This window comes from Papio anubis, chromosome 4 (assembly GCF_008728515.1).
Source record: "Papio anubis isolate 15944 chromosome 4, Panubis1.0, whole genome shotgun sequence".
NCBI classification, from domain to species: domain Eukaryota; kingdom Metazoa; phylum Chordata; class Mammalia; order Primates; family Cercopithecidae; genus Papio; species Papio anubis.
In genome coordinates this window covers 1,863,132-1,883,555 of record NC_044979.1, presented here as the reverse complement: position 1 = coordinate 1,883,555, position 20,424 = coordinate 1,863,132, and the positions used below count along the sequence as shown (strand labels likewise).

At 44.5% G+C, this 20,424-nt stretch overlaps 1 protein-coding gene across 2 annotated transcripts in view; it reads left to right on the top strand.

Annotated features, from left to right (window-relative positions):
* Positions 1 to 20,424, top strand: part of DNAJB6 (DnaJ heat shock protein family (Hsp40) member B6) — an 83,777-nt gene that overhangs the window by 36,562 nt on the left and 26,791 nt on the right. For both annotated transcript variants that reach the window (XM_003896928.4, XM_009204307.4), the window contains exons 6-8: positions 10,196 to 10,327; positions 12,794 to 12,935; positions 13,499 to 13,569. In XM_003896928.4, the coding sequence (XP_003896977.1) occupies positions 10,196 to 10,327; positions 12,794 to 12,935; positions 13,499 to 13,569 (345 nt within the window). The remainder of the gene's footprint in view (positions 1 to 10,195; positions 10,328 to 12,793; positions 12,936 to 13,498; positions 13,570 to 20,424) is intronic.

Genomic DNA, 20,424 nt, shown 5'->3' with positions numbered 1-20,424 from the left:
TGCCCGGGATGGAGGAGGCCACAGAGGACAGCCCCAGTGAAGAGAACAGTGAGGCCTTGGATGTGATGATATCCAGTGAGGACCTGGCACTCCAGTGAGGGTGAGGCCTGCATGGGATATAACTGGGGCCTGGGTGAGTCCCTCAGCGAGGAGCTGGAGCTCATATCCAGCAAGGACGGGGCCAGCCCTAGGGGCACAGAGGAGCTCAATGAGGAGTGCGAGGAGCTGCTGAGTGAGGAGGAGCACAGTGGGCCAGAGCTGGGGCGCTGCCGGCACCACCATAAAGTGTCAAGGAGCTGTCCGGGCTAGACTGACTTACAGGGTATCTAGAATAAAATGGTTTCCTCTAATGCCTTGATACTGTCCTTGGTCAGATGACCTCAGCTGCCTCAGAGATAGAACTGAAGAAGCAAAAGAGGGAGGTGGCAGTCCTGAAGCACTGGCCAGGCATCACTAGAAGCCAGAGCACAGACCCTGAAGGCAGCCTTTGGTCTCTGAGTTTGATCTGTACCACAAACCGGGGGCTTAAACAACCAAAACATATCATCTCCTAGTCCTGGAGGCTGGCGGTGTGAGACCCAGGTGCTGCAGGGCTGGTTGCCTCTGAGGTTGAGGTGTGTCCTGTCCAGCTCTGAGGTGTGTCTTGTCCCGCTTCAGGCCCCTTCCCAGCTGTTCTTTCTGCGTTTGCAGATGGATGGCCCGTCCGATCTTCACATCATCTTCTCTGAGTCTGTCTCTGTGTCCATTGGATTCAATGTTTTAGAGACAGGGGTCTCACTATGTTGCCTAGGCTGGCCTCGAACCGCTAGGCTCAAGCAGTCTTCCTTCCTCAGTCTCCCAAGTACTGACTACAGGCATGAACCACTGTGCCCAGCCACAAGTTCCCCCTTTTCATAAGGACATCATTTATATTGGATTAGTGCCCACTGTAATGATTTCATCTTAACTTGATAATCTACAAAGAGCCTATTCTAAGTAAGGTCACATTCACAGGTACTGGGGATTAGGATATCTTTTTTGGGGGGCGTGATTCAACCTTTAACATCGTATTTCTAGCGGGTAGATTTTTGTGCTAGTCTTTGAAATTCACAGCCAAGCAGCAAATTTTGAAAGGTGAAAGGAGGAACCTGTAAAGTTAGACATGTGCCCCCACCCCCAGCTCCGAGACAGAGTTTTGCTCTGTCACCGAGGCTGGAGTGCAGTGGCACGGTCTCAGCTCACTGCAGCCTCTGCCTCCCAGGTTCAAGCGATTCCCTTGCCTCAGCCTGCCAAGTAACTGGGATTACAGGTGCCCACCACCACACCTGGCTAATTTTTGTATTTTTAGTAGAGATGGAGTTTCACCATGTTGGCCAGGCTGGTCTCGAACTTCTGACCTCAGGTGATCTGCCCACCTCAGTCTCCCAAAGTGCTGGGATTACAGGTGTGAGCCACCATGCCTGGCCAGAGTTAGACATGTTAATGAGAGCTAGAAGTTAGGGGTCAAGTACAGGCATGGGAGTGGCACAGCAGATTGGATGTGTGTGTGCTGGTGACCTGGACCCACTGTCATTGCACAGTGCTACAGCAGTTTGTTTGTAATGAGTGTTCTTTGATTACTTAAGGACAGAGTTCATACGCATGCACACCTACACACAGGTCACTTAGAAGACGTTAAGGAGTCTTTTAAAATACGCATAAAAAATCACATATTAAGCTGGGCGTGGTGGTGCACCGCTGTAATGCCAGCAGCTGGGGAGGCTGAGGTAGCAGATTCCTTGAGCCCAGGTGTTCGAGTCTAAGCTGGGAAAAATAATGAGATGACGTCTCTAAAAATTTAAGAAAAAAAGATTAAAAAACGAAACTGTGATGTACGAGACTGGTTTCTGGCTAAAGTTGTTGGAACTATCCTTGTGTGTAATTTCACATGGCCATGAAGCAGCGGGCAGTCCCACACGCTCTTCCCCTCATCTGGTGAGTTTCTTGGAGACGATGCCAAACCCATATATGGTTGTGTGCATATTTGAGAACTCCTCATGTCGAGAAAGAGCTGGTTTTTGGAAGTATCTCTTTTTTTTTGAGATGGAGCCTCACTCTGTTGCCCAGGCTGCAGTGCAGTGGTGCGATCTTGGCTCACTGCAAGCTCCACCTCTCGGGTTCAAGTGATTCTCCCGCGTCAGCTTCCCAGGTAGCTGGGATTACAGACATGCGCCACCATGCCTGGCTACTTTTATATTTTTAGTAGAGACAGGGTTTCTGCATGTTGATCAGGCTGGTCTTGAACTCCTGATCTCAGGTGATCCACCCACCTCAGCCACCCAACGTGCTGGGATTACAGGCGTGAGCCACCGTGCCAGGCCCTTCATTTCTACTTAAAATTATTCTGGCTAGTGAGGATGGTGCCGTGTTAGTGATCTGCAGCTTCTTCGGTGCTGTTTTTCAGTACACACTTGGTAATTTTAGGACCTTTGTTTCCTCTGATCTCCTTCCTTAAATAGGGAGAGGAAATGGTTCCCTGAAACGGTCATTTTGAGAATTTTCTCTGCTGTGAGAACTGAGGCTCTGGCTACCCCCCTAGAAGGCTTGAGCCATGCCATAGGAGTTTGTGTGCAGTGTTTCTTTGGTGGTTCCTCCCCTGTATTTTGTGGTGTTGGTCTCCCTCGCAGGTCTTTGTATAGTGTTTGGTTCACATTGTTGGCATGACAGTCAGCTGAGCAAGACGTTGCGTGAGTCCTTTGTCGGTTTGTGGGTTTTCGCGTCATCTGTTTCCAGTGGGATTTTGGTCCCTGGTGAACTTGTGGACAACTCCAGAGATTGAGATAGTTGCCGTGTCTGTAGTGCTCCCAGGAGGAGATGTTCTGGGACTGTAGGTGCAAGAGGTAGGAAGAGTGGTTTAAACTTGAGGCTGCAGCAGAGCTGAGACTATGTTGGGCTTTGACAGGTTTAGGGAGTACCAGCATTTACAGGAAGTATGATGGTGTAGGGGACAGTGAGGTGGAATGTGTGACGGTGGAGGACAGATGAATCGGCCGTCTGCGAGTAGGGCTCAGAAAAGAGCCCGGAGCCTGCTGCTGTTCTGGTGGTTTCTTGCCTGAGGAATGAGGACTGTGGCTGGGAGGAGGCCCATTCCTCCTGACGCCAGGGTTCCTCATCTCTTGTTGGCCTTCTTGTATTTGAAATAGAATAATTTGATTCCAGTGTATTGTGGATTCTTTGACTTTGATAGGTTTTTGTAACTTTTGGGAAACAGATTGCTCTAACCAGACCTAGGATGTAATTAGAAATTATACTTGTAATACAAAACAATTGTATGGGAAGCTGAAAATAGTGGTGTTCATTTAACAAATATGGTGTGCCTGCTGTTTAGTGCCAGGCACTATTCTAGGTGCTGGTTCGGCAGTGGAGAGAAACACTGAAGCCCTGTTCTCAGGGTGTGCGGTTCAGGGCAGAGCTCTGGTCGTGTTCTTCATTTATTGCCATTGCATATTGTATTCCAGATTCCTAACAGTTATGTTATTTGCTGCTTCAGAAAATGTGAGTGACACCATCAAAACACGCGAGTTGTAGTAAATGAGTGCCTGGTTTTGAGAGGAGTTGGGAGAGCAGAGGAGTCTGTGTCTTTCATGCTTGACTTTTGAATCTCAAGCGTTTCTCACTTTTGAGGGTGGCTGTTTAGGTTTTAGCTTTGGAACTTCAGGAGAGAGTGATATTGTCCTTTGTTTGAAATAGCCATGATGCTTTTTCAATTTTGTTTTGCTGTCATCTTTTTGTTCCAGCTTTTCTGTGCGCTTGGGGAGTTGACAGTGAAATCATGACAGCAGGCCTCTCCTGGTCCGTGGGGTGGGGGTGTGCTGAGGAAGGGCGAGCTTAGTTCTGCCCTGCACTGTGCTGCTGTGAGATGAAAGCGGTTGGTGGGAATCCCCTTCGCTTTGTTGTTAAGCTGTTCCTGTTCCGTCACGTTCTCATGCTTGGTAAAGCTCAGAGAAAATGTGTGGGTTTAAAATATGTTCTCCACTTCCTCAGTGTTTTTCAGGTTTGTATGTGTGTAAATGTTTGTTACATGTGTTTTGTGGTCAGTTTTCTCACACTGTTCAATTCATTGTATATATATTTTTTGTTCATACATTTGTGACTGTTCTTTAGATTGTTGGTTTAGGATCTCGTTAATGTTATGGGCCCCTTCGTGAATTGGTCTTAGTATTCCTCAGGGAATAGCATGGTATTGCAAAGTTTTAAAGAAGCTCTTGCTATACGATGCCCAGAACATGGAAATGAAGAGAGTGTCACTGAAGAGAGTCGAACTGTGTAAAATATTTAAAGAGGTGTATTCTGAGCCAAATATAAGTGACCATGCTGGTGACGCAGCCTCAGCAGTCCCGAGAACATGTGTCCAAGTGGTCAGGGTGCAGCTGGGTTTATACATTGTAGGGAGGCATGAGACATCAATCATATCACACCTGTAATCCCAGCACTTTGGGAGGCCGAGGTGGATGTTGAGGTCAGGAGTTTGAGACCAGCCTGGCCAACATGGTGAAACCCTGCCTCTACTAAAAATATAAAAATTAGCCAGTTGGGGTGGCAGGCGCCTGTAATCCCAGCTACTCGGGAGGCTGAGGCAGGAGAACTGCTTGACCCGGGAGGTGGAGGTTGCAGTGAGCTCAGATCGCGACACTGCACTCCAGCCTGGGCGACAGAGCAAGACTCCGTCTTGGGGGCAGAGAAGACATTTTTTGGCTCAGAAAGGCAGGACCGCTCAAAGCAGGGGGCTTCCAGACTGTTGGTGAAAGAAAACATTTTCTGGTTGACAATTGGTTGAGTTTGTCTAAAGACCTGGGTCATAGAAAAAAAATGTTCAGGTTAAGATATAAGATTGTGGAGAAGGTTCCTTTGAAGTCTCATAGTGACTGCCCTTAGAGACAATAGATGACAAATGTTTCCTTTTCAGACCTTTAACATGTTCTAGACTTTGAGTTAATCTCTTCAGGATTGGGAGGGCCTGGAAGAAAAAGATATGGCTATGTGAATAGACTCTTGATAGATGCACATTTTCCCCGACAAAGGACGGCTTTGCAAGGACAATTTCAGATGGTTTGTAGGACACGACTCCCAGGCCCCTTAGGAATTTGGGCAAGATAAAAAATCAGAACTTAGTCCTCAAGAGTTAAATCCTAATGCAGTCTGTTTCAAGTAATGTTTGTACCTCAGGATACAAAGTTAAGGTTTGAAGACCCATGTAAAGAGATGCTTCTAAAGATTGATGAGCATACATGTTTTGCTTTGCAGCATCTGCGTGAGTCTAGAGAAACTGCCAGTGGGGGAGAAACGTGTATTACAAGGAAGGTGCTCAAGACTCTAAGCCTCACCACTGTGGAGGCTAGCCAGTAAAACCCGTCAGAGCTGGAGCAGTCTCCTCCCCTGGGGTGGGGTGGTGTGGGGTGGGGATCCCCGGCCCCCAGGTGATTGGATGAGGCCCATCCACATTAGGGAGGCAACCTGCTTTACCAGTCTCCCGATCCAAATGCTAATCTCATCCAGAATCACCCAGAAGGATGTTCGGCTCAATATTTGGGAACTCTGTGCATGGATGGCCCAGTCAGCCTGAACATGAAATCAACCATGTGTCCATCTCTTGTCAACTTGGCACCCATATGCATTTCCTTAACTCAGGCTTAATCTTCAAGTGAAGACAAGAGCAAGGTCATAGCCACCTAACATGATACCACTATCCTACAGACAACCAAAAGCGCACTAGCCACTTACCTAGTGGAGGTCACGTTCCCCTGTGATACTTATGGTTCTACTTGATACGAGGTAACTTAATAGGCAGTAGTATGTGTATGTTACATAAGAGGATAAGAGAGGGAAGAAAACTGATACGTGCTTAACTATAACATGCATAGATTATATATGACAAATACTGGTCACAAAATAAGCAGGAAATACTCCAAGCATTGATGGTCCTCTTTCCTGTAACTGATTCTGTGGACACAGCCACTTTCTTCCACTGCCCATTCTGTGGTCCTGTGGCCTTCAGCAGGCACCTCACTGGTTGTGGTTCTTTCTGGTGAGGTAAAGTAAAAAAGAAGTCTATAGCACATTTGATTAACAAGTGTCTTAAGATTTATTTCTAAAGTATAGAAGTATGATCAGTATAATCCAAAAGTAATAACACATGCTGGGTTTAAAAATTTGAAAATGGGAGTGAGGTGTGAGGAGGAGGAGGTCTTGCCCCTCCGCCCCCAGTTGGAGCCCCATGGGAGTGTTGTAGCACTTTCTGTATAGTTAGGATGCCCACAGGCCTCCCTGCCTCTCTCCAGCTCTGCTAGCCAGGGACACTTCCAAGTCTGCATTTCACAGGCTTGCTCACCTCTGCGTGGTTATTCTCACATCAGTAACAGTTGCACACTCAGCAGCTTCGTTCTGCGTTTGGGATGAGTTGAGTTCCCTGACGTAGAATTGCTGGGTTGAAGGTTTTTATGATAAAAATATTGGTCTTATTTTGGGGGCTGAAGGTTTTAAAAGCTTAATACATACTTCTAGGTTGCTTTTCAAAACGACAGAAAGCGGCGCGTGATAAGTAGCTCTTCCTTGAAATAAGGACTTGTCTGATCCCAACTTTTAACTATATGTAGTTATAAGTATTGAAATTATTTTAATGTTTCTTAACACTGTATTATAAATGAGACTTCATTTTTAGGGTAACTTGTGATTTTAATATTTGAAATTATAGGAGTTAAAATTCAGTGAATACCTGAATTGTAAAAAATTATATTTAAGCTATAAAATGTCAGTAGAGAAATAAGCAAGATAAAGATTTTTTTAATACAAGAAAATGGAACTGAAAAGCGTTGGCCTTCTCATAACATACTTACTCAACCAGCTTTTGAAGTAGCTTCTGTAGATGATGATTTTATAATTATGAATGTCCTCGTCTTAATTTAGCCTAGAATTGAAACCAGTTAAAATAACTTGGCTAGTACTGCTATCACTCAGACACTGGTTCAAGATGCATCCAAAAGCTCAATGCCTTGTGGACAACTAAGGGTTTAGTTGCCATGGATTTAAAGAAATTGTGACTAAACCAATCTGTTAACATTGATAAATGGGAAATTGCAGAAGGATATAGACGTTGTAGAGCGTGTAAAAGTAACGGTTTAGGGACTCAGGTATGGCCAGTGAGACTGGCCACACGAGTGCCTTTCTTTGGATCTCACTGTCACACTCTTACCCAGGTTGGAGTGCAGTGGCTGTTGACAGGTGTGATCATAGCTCCCTGCAACCATGGATTTCTGGGCTCAGCAGTTCTGCCTCAACCTCCCAAGAAGCTGGGACTAAAGATGTGTACCACCATACCTGGCTAATTTTTAAATTTATTGTAGAGAAGTGGTCTTGTTATGTTGCCTAGGTTGGTCTTGAACTCCTGACCTCCAGGGATATCTCCTGTCTTGGCCTCCTTAGGAGCTGAAACTGCAGATATGTGCTAATGTCCTCAATTTATGGTAATGCAGAAATGCCTTTTGTTTTTGAGATGGACTCATGTTCTCTTGCCCAGGCTGCAGTGCAGTGGCGCCATCTCAGCTCACTGTATCCTCCACCTCTGGGATTCAGGCAGTTTTCGTGCCTCAGCCTCCTGGGTAGCTGAGACTGCAGGTGCCCATCACCACTCCTGGCTAACTTTTTTTGTATTTTTAGTACAAAATGTTGGCCAGGCTGGTCTCAAACTCCTGACCTCAAGTGATCTGCCTGCCTCGGCCTCCCGAAGTGCGGGGATTATAGGCGTGAGCTACTGTGGCCTCCTGGAAATGCTTTTTAAGGATCACCTCCTAGGGGAGATGAAGAGAGTTACTGTAGCATAATCAGTTTTAACTGTATTTGTAATGTTTGTTTCTTTACCTGGGAGGATATATTGTAGATATGTCAGATAACATATGTGACCCAGTGGTGTGCAGGCTATGGCTATAAAGTAGAAAGTTACTAAATAGAATGCTTGGATTTTATTTGAATTGGATGCAGTTTTTGTGTCCTAGAGAAATTCACAAAATGTGTTCCTAGTTTTAGATACAAGGTTATGATTTAACATCTTTGCTTTTGTTCTTTCTTGTCTTTGAGTAGAACAGTGGGGGACAGTAAGGTCTGTTTGCAAAGTACCTATGACCGTCTTCTTATTTTTATGGGTGGGGGACATTGACTGTGGAATGTGGGCGGTAACTTGCAGTCAGTAACAGTTTGAGTAACTTTTTGTTGGCATCCTCGTTCTGCCATTCCTCCTCTAGGTCTCCACCTCACGCTGGCTTGTGGGCGGAGGGGCAGATTGGCGCATGGGGTGTCCGGGCACTGGTCGTGCATGCCTTCTTCCTCTTCTGTCTTCCAAAAGATAACCAGTGACCAGTTCTCCCAGTGTTTCTTTCTTTGGGACTCAATGTCTTGGGCTTGGCATTGGGTAAAGCCGACTGGCCAGTTTCATTCCGACGAGCTCTATAATAGTCCGGTGTGGACCTCTGTCCTCTCTGCTATGCAGAAGCTTCCTCAGCCTTTGCTCCTCACTATGTACTATTTGCTGGTCCTGGGGGTACCCAGCATCTCAGGGTTTTGACTGCCCACCTGTACGTCGATCCTTTCAGACTGGTCAGAGTCAGCCTCAGGTGCTGCTTTTCTCTAGTCGCTGAATTTTCTTTAGTAGGGACAAAGTCTTGCTATGTTGCCCAGCCTGGATTCAAACTCCTGAGCCCAAGGAATCCTCCCACTCAGCCTCCAGAGTAGCTGGATCAAGTCACTCTTGTTCATAACCTCAGTTGCTTCATGAGTCTCGATTTCTGCTTAATTTCAGTGCTTGTTGTTGTATCCTTGTGTGCTGCGGTATTTAGTGTTAACCTTTGTGACTCGAATGTATCTACTCCCTGCTTTGGTCACTCTGGCCTGCAAATAGGCCATACTAATTCTGTAGTTGGTTGTGGCTTGCCTTTGTCTTTATACCTTGCATGTGTTTATGTCTTAATGCATCTATTAGGATTCCTTGCTTTTATCATAGGTTTCCCATGTTTTCTGAAAAAATTACGGTAATTAATGCAGAACCCAGGTAAATTAAAAAGCTTTGTATACTTTATGAATTTTTAGTAAGTACGCATTGATTGATAACACCAACAGAGGAAAACAAAACAGTCAGTTCTGATCTTGATTTTCAGGAGCATTTTGTGTTTCCACTTGGCAGCGTGATGCTTCCTCACGTTGGTGATTTTCTGTTGAGACACCTTCAGGCGTAATCTTATGTCTGCTGGTTAACATTTGTTCAGAATTGATTTCAGCTAATCCTTAAAAGTTTTTTGAGACATCACACTTAGAATAAAAGGAATTTCCTTTGCCGAGGTTCATCAGGTATTTACTCTTAGTTTACGTGGCCACACCATTAACTTCTCTCTCTCTCTGTGTGTGTATGTGCATGTTAGGGTAATCCATTTTTCTGTTTGTTTCTGAATTGCTTTGGAGAAGGCAACTCAGACTCTAAGGAGTACAACAGCCTCAGTGTAAAGCTTTTCTCACTTTTCCAGTGGTCATAGCAGGAACAGCATCTAACAGGATCTCAGATCAGTGATGTGAAAAGAGCTGAGTTTGAAGTGCATGTTGATGCTCCATAAAGAATGTGTATATGTGCTGTTTTTAAATTAAGTCTGGTAATTTATTTGATATAAGGTATTGTAGTTTTATTTATTTATTTATTTATTTTTGAGACGGAGTTTTGCTCTGTAGCCCGGGCTGGAGTGCAGTGGCCGGATCTCAGCTCACTGCAAGCTCCGCCTCCCGGGTTCCCGCCATTCTCCTGCCTCAGCCTCCGGAGTAGCTGGGACTACAGGCGCCGCCACCTCGCCCGGCTAGTTTTTTGTATTTTTAGTAGAGACGGGGTTTCACCGTGTTAGCCAGGATGGTCTCGATCTCCTGACCTCGTGATCCACCCGTCTCGGCCTCCCAAAGTGCTGGGATTACAGGCTTGAGCCACCGCGCCCGGCCTGGTATTGTAGTTTTAGTTGAATTAAACAGTTGGTGAAACTGTTGGTGAGGTAGTCTTTCAGTTACTCTGTAGATAAGCTCTTTTGTTACAACCTCATCTAAGTTTTTTGTTCCTGAATATGTTACAAACATCTATTTTCTCTTCCTGTAGCTGTCACATGAGGAAAAAAACTTGAAAAAAGATTTCATAGTGTGTGTTTATGTTTGATTTTAGAAGACCCTTTTGAGGACTTCTTTGGGAATCGAAGGGGTCCCCGAGGAAGCAGAAGCCGAGGGACGGGGTCGTTTTTCTCCGCATTCAGTGGATTCCCGTCTTTTGGAAGTGGATTTTCTTCTTTTGATACAGGTATTAAATCCCTAGGTTTAATTTCTGCTATCTTAACAGTGATTAGTACTTATAAGCATAATACTCTTTTAGAGTAATTTAAAATATGTGCATTGCTTTCGTAGAATAGCATTGTAGATTTGCCAGCTTTTTTTGGTATACAAGTCTATGCTTAATAACCTACATTTTCTCCTAATCGTCCTAAGAATGTTGTACTTGGAAATCTTCTCTTAATATAATAATCAAGGCCAGAATGTAATGAAATTCTTAGTTAAAAAGGGGCAAAGTGTGTTCTGTGTCAGTAGGTGGAAAGTAACGCACTCGGGAAATCTCACTAACCTTCATGCTGTCTAACCTCCTTTGCAGTTAAAACAAAAGTACGCAAATAGGTAGCATCCCAGGAGTGTCCCACTGGATGGAATCGAAGGCTAGGCCTTAACACCAGCCCAGGCCAGGCTCACTCACTAGTGAAGTGTCAGCCTTGCTCACGTAGCTCTTCATAAGTGGAAACACAGCTTATAGACTGGAGTAATATGAATATGTATATAAACACACATTATATACCTGTGAGTTTAGCCTGAAGAATTAGCATCCCATTTTTCTCTGAAGCTTACCCAGTTTCTCTTCACAGAGGAGCTCTTTTTTTTTTTTTTTTTTAAATTTAAAAAGACAGAGTCTCACTTTTAATAAGTGCCACTCTTAGTGTAGTGGCATGGTCTCGGCTCACTGCAGCCTCCTGCCTCCTGGGTTCAAGTGATTCTTCTGCCTCAGCCCCCTGAGTAGCTGGGATTACAGGTGTGCACCAGCAGGCTCAGCTAATTTTTGTATTTTTAATGGAGACAGGGTTTTTGCCACGTTGGCCAGGCTGGTCTTGAACTGACCTCAGGTGGATCCACCTGCCCTGGCCTCCCAGAGTACTGGGATTACAGGCATGAGCCACCACTCCTGGCCTGGAGCTGCTGTTTTGATTCTCTCATTTTTATTTTTAAGCCTCCACGGTAAGAATTGGGAGAGTTGTTACATAGGGTTCCTTCATAATGGTCAGAATTTTATTTTCTTTTAACATTGTGCTCATGCCATCTAGGTAAGTAGTGAATTCTGCTTGATTGGACCTCAGTTTTGATGTGCTTTCCCTCAACAGATCCTCTCATTAGATACCATGGAATATGCTGACCACAGGTTAAGAAAACTAGTTAAAAATACCACGTAAATAGTCCTTTTTAAAAGTAATCAGTGGCTCCTGTGTGTGTGTGTGTGTGTGGTGGGGGTGTAAGCCTTCTCCACTTCTGAGGTGCCTTACAGAGTATCACAAGAATAAGTACTTAGTGAGGCTTGATCTAGACTGTTGCAGTGGTCACCAGCCACGTGTGGGTCCTGAGCCCTGGAGGCCTGGCTGCTCCAAATGGAGATCAGCGGGAGTGTGAAACAGTCATTGGGTTTCAAAGATGGAACATGGAAAACAGTATAAAGTATCACAAACGATTTGATTTTTTGTATTTCCAATTGAAATATTTTGGATATACTGTATTAAATAAAATACTGCAATTAATTTCACTAGTTTCTGCTTTTCAGTGAAGTCGTTAGAAAAGGTAAACTTAACATACCTGGCTCACATATTTCTTCAGTACGCCACTAGCACTAGACAGTATCTGGCCTTAGATGATTGAATCATGTTCAGAGGTATGCGTAATTTGTGTTAATGTGAGCATTTTGGAAGCAGGACAAGTATTAAGCTCTAACCAGTAGACCAGCTTTAATATAAAAAAATAGGTTTGCTTTAGTGTGACTTGTGAAATTTTTCAGTGTCCACACTGATACAGTGTCCATAATGTGTAATTGAGAATGGTGTCCATGAACCGTAGAGACATAGGTTTTTCAGATGGATGCTTGTAGTATTCTTTCTACAGTTATTTTAGTTTTTTAATAATTTAGATTTTTATCCCCTGTGGTTCTTTGGTAAAGAGAAAGGAAGCCGGTTAGGTTTGCTGTTCTGCGGTGGTGAAGACATTCTGTTCTTGTGGGGTAAGGGTGTCCGTCACAGTCCGTGGAGTTTACAAGCCATGCCATAGCAAACAGAGCTTTGATACTGAGTCTGCTCTGCTGGTTGGAGCTTAATACCGGTCCCGGTTCCAGAATGTTCACGTTAACACAACGCATGTGCTGCGTGGTGCCAGGCAGACCACCCACAAGCTGGGGTGGTCTTTGCCATGTCAGAAAGGCTGCTCATGTCCAGCGAAGCTCTGCATGAGGAGAGGGTGAGAGGCTGCACTCTCGCGTTCCCCTAGGGTCCCCACTGAGGGATTTGAGAGAGTCTTTCCCCCTGGGCATCCCAGCACTTCGGCTGAGGCCTTGCTAGTTGCATGGTTTATTACTCATCGGTTCTACGTCTTAACATTAAACAGTCTGCTACTGAATTTTCAAACTCTTGTCTTTGCATTAGTAGTTGACATATTTCTCTAAGCATTTTTCTTTTCTGTTTTCCTGTAGGATTTACTTCATTTGGGTCACTAGGTCATGGGGGCCTCACTTCATTCTCTTCCACGTCATTTGGTGGTGGTGGCATGGGCAACTTCAAATCGATATCAACTTCAACTAAAATGGTTAATGGCAGAAAAATCACTACAAAGAGGTACTGTGCTAATCTGCATTTCATATTTTTAGTAAGCGGGCATGATGTTTCACTGGTGCCATGCTGCACGTCTCCCAGAGTGTGAAGCAGAGCTTGTTGTGTGCTGCATCTGGCACCATGAAAATCTTCTTCTCTCCAAATTCATTAATTAAAGCTCTTCCTCTTAAATTTTACTTAACTGTTGATTTATTAGAGGGGATCTTTAATGTAAATAAAAGATAAGTTGTAAATAAAAGATAATAACTTAAGTGTAACAAGTTTCTGCAGCTTTGTTAAGATGACTGAATGGAGAATCTTTAATAGTAAAGCCTTTACTGTTTTATAGCCTCTGCTTGTATTTAGCATCCACCTGTACAGTATTTGAGACAATTTATTTTGTCAGGTTAATTCTGTTTTAGGAAAGGAAGACGTATTGTTCACAGGTTGGCTTCAGCCGTGTTTTTACAGCCTGAAAATTACTTATATTCATGGTGTATTTCAGTAATGTCCTTAAAAAACTTAGTTACCCTCACACATGTATTTACTTTACCGGAAAGGTTTTTAAATGAATTTTTTTCCTACAGAATTGTCGAGAACGGTCAAGAAAGAGTAGAAGTTGAAGAAGACGGCCAGTTAAAGTCCTTAACAATAAATGGTAAGGAGCAGCTGCTGCGCTTGGATAACAAGTAATTCAACGCACGCGCTTAACAGAAATGTTAAACTATAACAAGCACCATTTGAGGATTAACAGGAACATTTTTTTGAAGATTTCAAACGAACTCAACTTTCAGTATAATTGTACCTAAAGTATTTATAAACAGCTCATCGGAGCCTCTATTTGTCATAGACTTTTGAGTTTATTGTGGGGACCACATAATAGGACCATTTTTTTTTTGTCTTTAAAATTGTTGTAAATCTCTGTATGCACTTTGCTTTTTTATTAAACGTACTCCAAGGTGAGTCTTGACTCTTTAGTGTAGGACAAGATTGTACACTAACACCAGCATGGACCTGCTTTTCATTGTGTCTGAAATGTGAGCCACGTAGTGTCGGCCTGCTGTGAAGTTAACATTACCAGGACGATTCTTCTACAGAAATAATTTCAATTTTTTTCAGTATTTAGTAGTGAAAGATATTAATGCATTAATGGTAATACATTTCTGGTTTAATATAAATTAAGGATGTTTTCTAGTTGTGCATGAATGCTGGCAACTTAGTAAGTTTTGACAATTGTTTAAATATGTAATGTTAAGCTTAGGTTTAAAAAAGTAAAGCTGGTAAACTGGGTCTTTGTCATTTGCTTTAAAAAAAAAAAAAAAGAAAATAAATGCGAATGTGTTGGTGCATTCTTCCTGAGTGGGATCTGGAGCTTTTTTGTGTCTGTGTATGATTTGTGCCTGGGCTTCTAGTGTCACTTTAATAGCGTTTCGTGCTATTATGCTGCACCTCAGTTACATATAGACATTTTCTTCAGTATGTTTGAAGTATATGAAGATTTTCATATTGTAAGTTGCGATTTAGCAATTGATCAAACATTTAATTATGGTAACATTTCTACAGGAGAGGGAAGAAACCATTGTATAATTTTTCATTCTTAAAGTATGTTCTAGTTTTTAGGATTTGATGTAAGATCACTTATGGAGCCGGGCACAGTAGCTCACTCCTGCAATCCCAGCACTTTGGGAGGCGTAGGCGGGTGGATCACCTGAAGTCAGGAGTTCGAGACTAGCCTGACCAGGATGGTGAAACCCCTGTCTCTACTGAAAAATTAGCTGGGCGTGGTGGCAGGTACCTGTAATCCCAGCTACTTGGGAGGCTGAGGCAGGAGAATTGCTTGAACCCGGGAGGTGGAGGTTGCAGTGAGCCAAGATCATGCTATTGTACTCCAGTCTGGGAGGCAGAGCGAGACTTCATCTCAAAAAAAAAAAAAAAAAAAAATCACTTCTGGACAGTATGCATGGGACAGTCATGGAATGATTTAGGAGTGAGCAAAAATAAAGGTCTTTTGTTTCTCAGTTTGTAATACCTTTCATGATTGCCATTGGTAACTAGAATCCTAGCTGTAGTGAATATTGAACTAGATTTAGACTGGATTTAAAACTGTTTTGTTTTGGAACTAAATAGTGTGAAAACTGCTAGAAGGACGGGCGGGTCCCTGACAAACAGCGCTTTCCATCCATGCTGGCTTTGCAGGAGGGCATAGAGATTGCTCAGGATATGCCAGAGCGTTTAAGGAACCTGATGTACTGTTTCTGAAAATAAGTAAAAAATATTTTAAGGAATTTCATAGGAGCTCAAAAAAGCATAGCAACAGTTAAGTATTTGGGGACAGTTGAACTACAAGAAGAAGAACGAGTAATGTGCTTGTCTGTTGTGTCGGAAATAACCCAGCACACGGCACTTCGTGTCTCTGGATAAGGTAGGTATGCAGCCATGGCACGTGCGGGAAAGCGGGACAGCGCCCTGTAGTGTTGGAAATCCCACCTCACAACTAGCATTGTGGGGTCATAGAGCGCGCTTTTGTTTATGCTATCAGGATGGGTGGCTTCTTTGTTACTAAATGAGAAATTCAAGTAGATACTTTGGACTTCAGGGTTTTATATTTTTCATAAGTGGGTGGGATGAGTCAATGCAGCAGCCTTGAGACATCCAGGGATGTCCAGAAAGACCAGGAAAAGGAAGACAAGTCTTGACCTGTAATTGTTAAACTAGGAAGCAGTTTGCTATAGCTTTGGTGCTGCAAAAGTTTAGAATACATTTGGTTGTTCTAGACTTCGTGGAGTGTTTCATGTAACTCTGGCTGTGAACAGTCTACTCAACATGGTGTTACAGGTAAAATATGTTTGACTCCTAAGAAATCTTTCTGGTGAAAACTTTTTTTGAGGGAGAGGGAGCATTCATTTGTACTTGGGAAGGTTACTGTTTTTTTAAGTTTTGAGATAGTCTTGCTGTGTCATCCAGACTGGAGTGCAGTGGCATGATCTTGGCTCACTGTAACCTCTGCCTCCGGGGTTCAAGCGGTTCTCCTACGTCAGCCTCCTGAGTAGCTGGGATTACGGGTGCCTGCCACCACACTCAGCTAATTTTTGTATTTTTAGTAGAGGTGGGATTTCACCATGTTGTCAGGGCTGGTCTGGAACTTTTGACCTCAAGTGATCCATCCACCTTGGCCTCCCAAAGTGCTGGACAGGCATGAGCCACTGCGCCTGGCTGAGAAAATTACTTTTATTCTGTTCTTCCGTTGATAGAAGTGTAATTTTATTAAGTTACTAATAGAATAAAAAACCTATTTGTTGCTGTCAAATCTTACACCTTTGATTTTTAAACCCTGTTAAGATTATTCCTAGAGAATTCAGTCTAAGTGTGCATGAGAGCAGCTTTGAAAAGTTAGGAAATGGCTTTGAGCATTGACAGCATCACTCAAGTAAATGATGACTTGGAATAAGAATAGCATTTGATTTAAATTAGTTTCTGGTAAAGTCAACCATCTCTTTACTTTCTGTAGTGTTAAGCGCCTTTGAAAATGGGAAGCTGAGCACTCCTTAATGGCACATACCTGGTTGTGCATGGCCCCATATGGTCCCAGCCATTCTGGGATGTGCGTCTGCTGTCTTTGGTTTGTGCTCAATGTCCCTGTTTGAGAGTCTTAAGTTTTATTTTTAAAGTCTTTAATTTTTAAAAATACTTCAATAGCTTTTGGGGAGGTGTAAGTGGTTTTTAGTGACGTGGATGCATTATATTATAGTGTTGAATTCTGAGATGTCGGTGCTGCTGTCGCCTAAGCAGTGTATGTTGTACCCAAACTGTAGTTTTTAAATCGCTGTTTGGCATCCTTTTGTCTGGAAGGCTCAATAATCTGTGTTTTTGTCATCTCCTATTTTCCTATTCCTTGTAGTTCCCCAGCCCCCGTTGGTTTAATTCAGTGATGGATTATTCCTTATATCTCTATCCTTTATAAAATTTAAGCTTTTTAAACTCCAGAGATTCTAGGCTTGATTTTGGAAACTCAGGGTTTTAAATCATCTGAAAGATGTCAGTCAATCTTGGCATCGTGGGTGACTCGCTCTTCCTCTTAGATGTCCTCCAGTAAGTAGCTTTTAGAAGTGGGTGGAGTTAGTGTCACCATTTGCTAAACTTACCTGTGCACCTGGCGTGCTGAAGTAAATGTTCCTTACAGTGTGGTAACGCTTGAGGAACATTGTGGGATGATTGTCTTTCCAATCCATTTTAGTTTCTGTTTGTTAATTAAAGCTTTAAAAATGCCTGCTTATCCTGTCTTGATTACCTTCTAGCTATCATTTCTCTTCAGGGAATACTGATCTTGTTTTAACCACTACGGAATGAATTAGAAACATTTTTATTTGCAGAGGATTCAACAGTAATAAATAATTGGCATATTCTCTCTGTTATTGATGGGCAGCGGTGTTGAAATTTAGCCATTAGCATGTTCAGTAACAGAATGGAGGCAGATATTATTTCTGGAGGTTTTCAAGCACAAAATTAGTTGATTTGAATACTTGATTTACTGGGGTCTAGAGGGGGCTGAATTACATAACCCACTGCTCGTATTTTTAAAGATGAAAGTATGAGATCTTACCCTTTGGGGTCTTGGTTTCAAAGCCTTTGGATATGGTATTCCTAGCTGTTCTAGGGACGTGGGGGGAACTAGATGTAGGCCTTGGTACTAAAGTGTGGCCAGTGGTTGAAATGGGGTAGACCGAAGTCTTTGGCTACGTTATTTCGTCTTCCTGTTTAAAAAGAAAAGACAGAATGTCACAGCAGCTATTCCTGTGTTAGAAATCTAGACGTCACTGATTTCCAGAGACGGCAGAGTTTATGACTGGGCATCAGAAAGCCTGTCTCGGCTTCCGTGCTTTGGTCAGTATTTGCTGACTTTTGTGCAGGGTATCAGTCAGCGTTACCTAACTGTTCACTAAGGATTCGACTCTGAGCTTTGTGGCCTGGGTGAGTTGCAGACTTGGGTTGAGACCCCCGAATGCGCTTTGCCCTTTTCCCTGTACCCTGATAGGGATAAGATTCCTGCCCTGGAGCGCAACTCCCACAGGAATGCAGGTCCTGTGAAGGCAGTAATTCTTGTCTGTCTTGCCACTGCTGTGTCCTGGCAGGTGTGCCCTGGAAGCATCTTGCTGCGGAAACCCCGATGGTGGTTGCCGTCCCACAGCCCTTGATTCAGAGATGCCCTGGACCCTGGCTGCCTGGAGAGTACAGCAGGGCCTCACTCCCGCACCCTCCTGCTGTGTGCTGCGGCCCAGCCTGCTGTTGGAAGCTTGCCATGTGGATCAGAAGGACCTGCGTCTTGGCTTACAAAGATTCTCCACTCCGGGGAGCCCTGACTAGCAAATGCCTGTGTAGTGTCGATGCCACAGTCTCGTTGGTGCACACTGCAGTTGCTAGCATAGTGTCCTTTTCTGCCCTGTTAGGTTGGTTTCTTTCTTAAACAGGGCAGCACTGTCATCCCGTTCCCCCACCTTGTCCTTCCTCTTCCCCCTAGCCGGTTACTGAACTGACTGCCGTTCAGGCACTGGTGGGAAATCACTCCTAGAACTTCCGGAACCATAGAGACTGGAGGTGTTCTGAAGGAGGCTTTGGTGCTGAAACATTGTTGCAGAAATGTGGGGTGGGGCCTCTTTCCCCCGGTCTCACCTAGGGGATGTGGTTTGCTTCCCGTGGGGTCAGCGCTGTGCTGGGAGGTCTGAGGTGACATTTTCCTCTGTCTTCCCACAGCTGCCCTGAGTTGGCAAGAAGTGCTGTGCCCAACGACAGGGTCTCATTGCTAATGGTGTGTGGGGGAGACGTGGCTCCTGAGGCCTGGAGCATTCATTCATTCATTCATTCATTCCTTTATATTATTTTACATTTTACTTAACTTTTGGACCACGTCTTGCTCTGTAACCCAGGCTGGAGTACAGTGGTGCAGTCATAGCTCTCTGTAGCCTGGAACTCCTGGGCTCAAGCATTCCTCCCACCTCAACCCCTAAGCAGTTGGGACTACAGGTGTGCGACATAATGCCTGGCTAGCTTCTTATATTTTTTAGTAGAGACGGGGTTTTCGCCATGTTGCCCAGGCTGGTCTTGAACTCTTGGGCTCGAGCGCTTCACCCCTTGGCCTCCCAGAGTGCTGGGATCACAGGCATGAGCCCCCATTCCCGGCCCAGAGCAGTTTACACTAAATGTCAGGACATTGCTGGTAGGAACAGCAGTCGGAGCAGAAGCTCGGGGTGTGGTCGTCAGGGAACTGTGGAGTTTGCAGCCTGCATGAGACACGTTTCTTTTTTTTTTTTTTGGGGCGGAGTCTCGCTCTGTTGCCCAGATTGGAGTGCAGTGGCGCCATCTCACCTCACTACAAGCTCCGCCTCCTGGGTTCATGCCATTCTTCTGCCTCGGCCTCCCGAGTAGCTAGGGACCACAGGCGCCCACCACCACGCCCGGCTAATTTTTTTGTGTTTTTAGTAGAGATGGGGTTTCACCATGTTAGCCAGGATGGTCTCGATCTCCTGGCCTCATGATCTGCCTGTCTCGGCCTCCCAAAGTGCTGGGATTACAGGCGTGAGCCACTGCGCCCGGCCTGCAAGACACGTTTCTTACATGCATTTCCGCCAAATTGAGAACTTTGCTGCTCGTCAGCTCTAGGCCAAATAACCTCTTACCCAAAACTTCCAGGGCTGCTTTACGTAATGCCAGGTCTCTGAGAAAGTCAAATCCAGAACTCGAACGAGAAACTATTTTCCACGAGTCTTTTCAGCCGTGTCTTTCAGTGTCCATGGGTCAACGGTCCCGGCACAGATGAATTGGCACTGGGCACAGTCTCCCGCAGTGGCTCTTGGGGGCTGAGCCTTCCCTGCCAGTCCCTGACAAGCAGGAAAGACAAGTTCCCCTATTTGGGGTCTGTGCCCAGCATGAGTGATCTATCTAGTGAGTGGCTGGGCACAGTTGTCCCCATCCATGGCTGATGTCTGGTGGCAGTTAGCAGCCACTGGGTCTCAGCCCAAGTCTCCTGTGGAGCCTGGCAAAGCGTTGGTATCCTTTTCCATGTAATATTTAAGGTATTTGTGTAGAGTCTTATGTACTTGTAGGAGCAGTTTGTTAAATTAGGTACCTAGAAGTTGAGCAATTGGCTTGAGAAACGTGTGCATTGAAAATTGGTAGGTTACCAGGCGCAGTGGCTCGTGCCTGTATTCCCAGCGCTCTGAGAGGCTGAGGTGGGCTGATTACTTTGAGCCCAGGAGTTTAAGACCAGCCTGGGCAACATGGTCAAACCACGTCTTTACAAAAAATGGAAAATTAGCTGGGCTTGGGGTGGCGTGCACTTGTAGTCCCAGCTACTCGGGAGGCTGAGGTGGGAGGATCAGTTGAGCCGGGGATGTGAGGCTGCAGTGAGCCGTGATTGTGCCACTGCACTCCAGCCTGGGCAACAAGGAGACCCTGTCTAAAAAAAAAAAAAAAAAAAAAAAGTCAAAAATGATTTCTCAGAAGGAGTCTTCTCCTATCA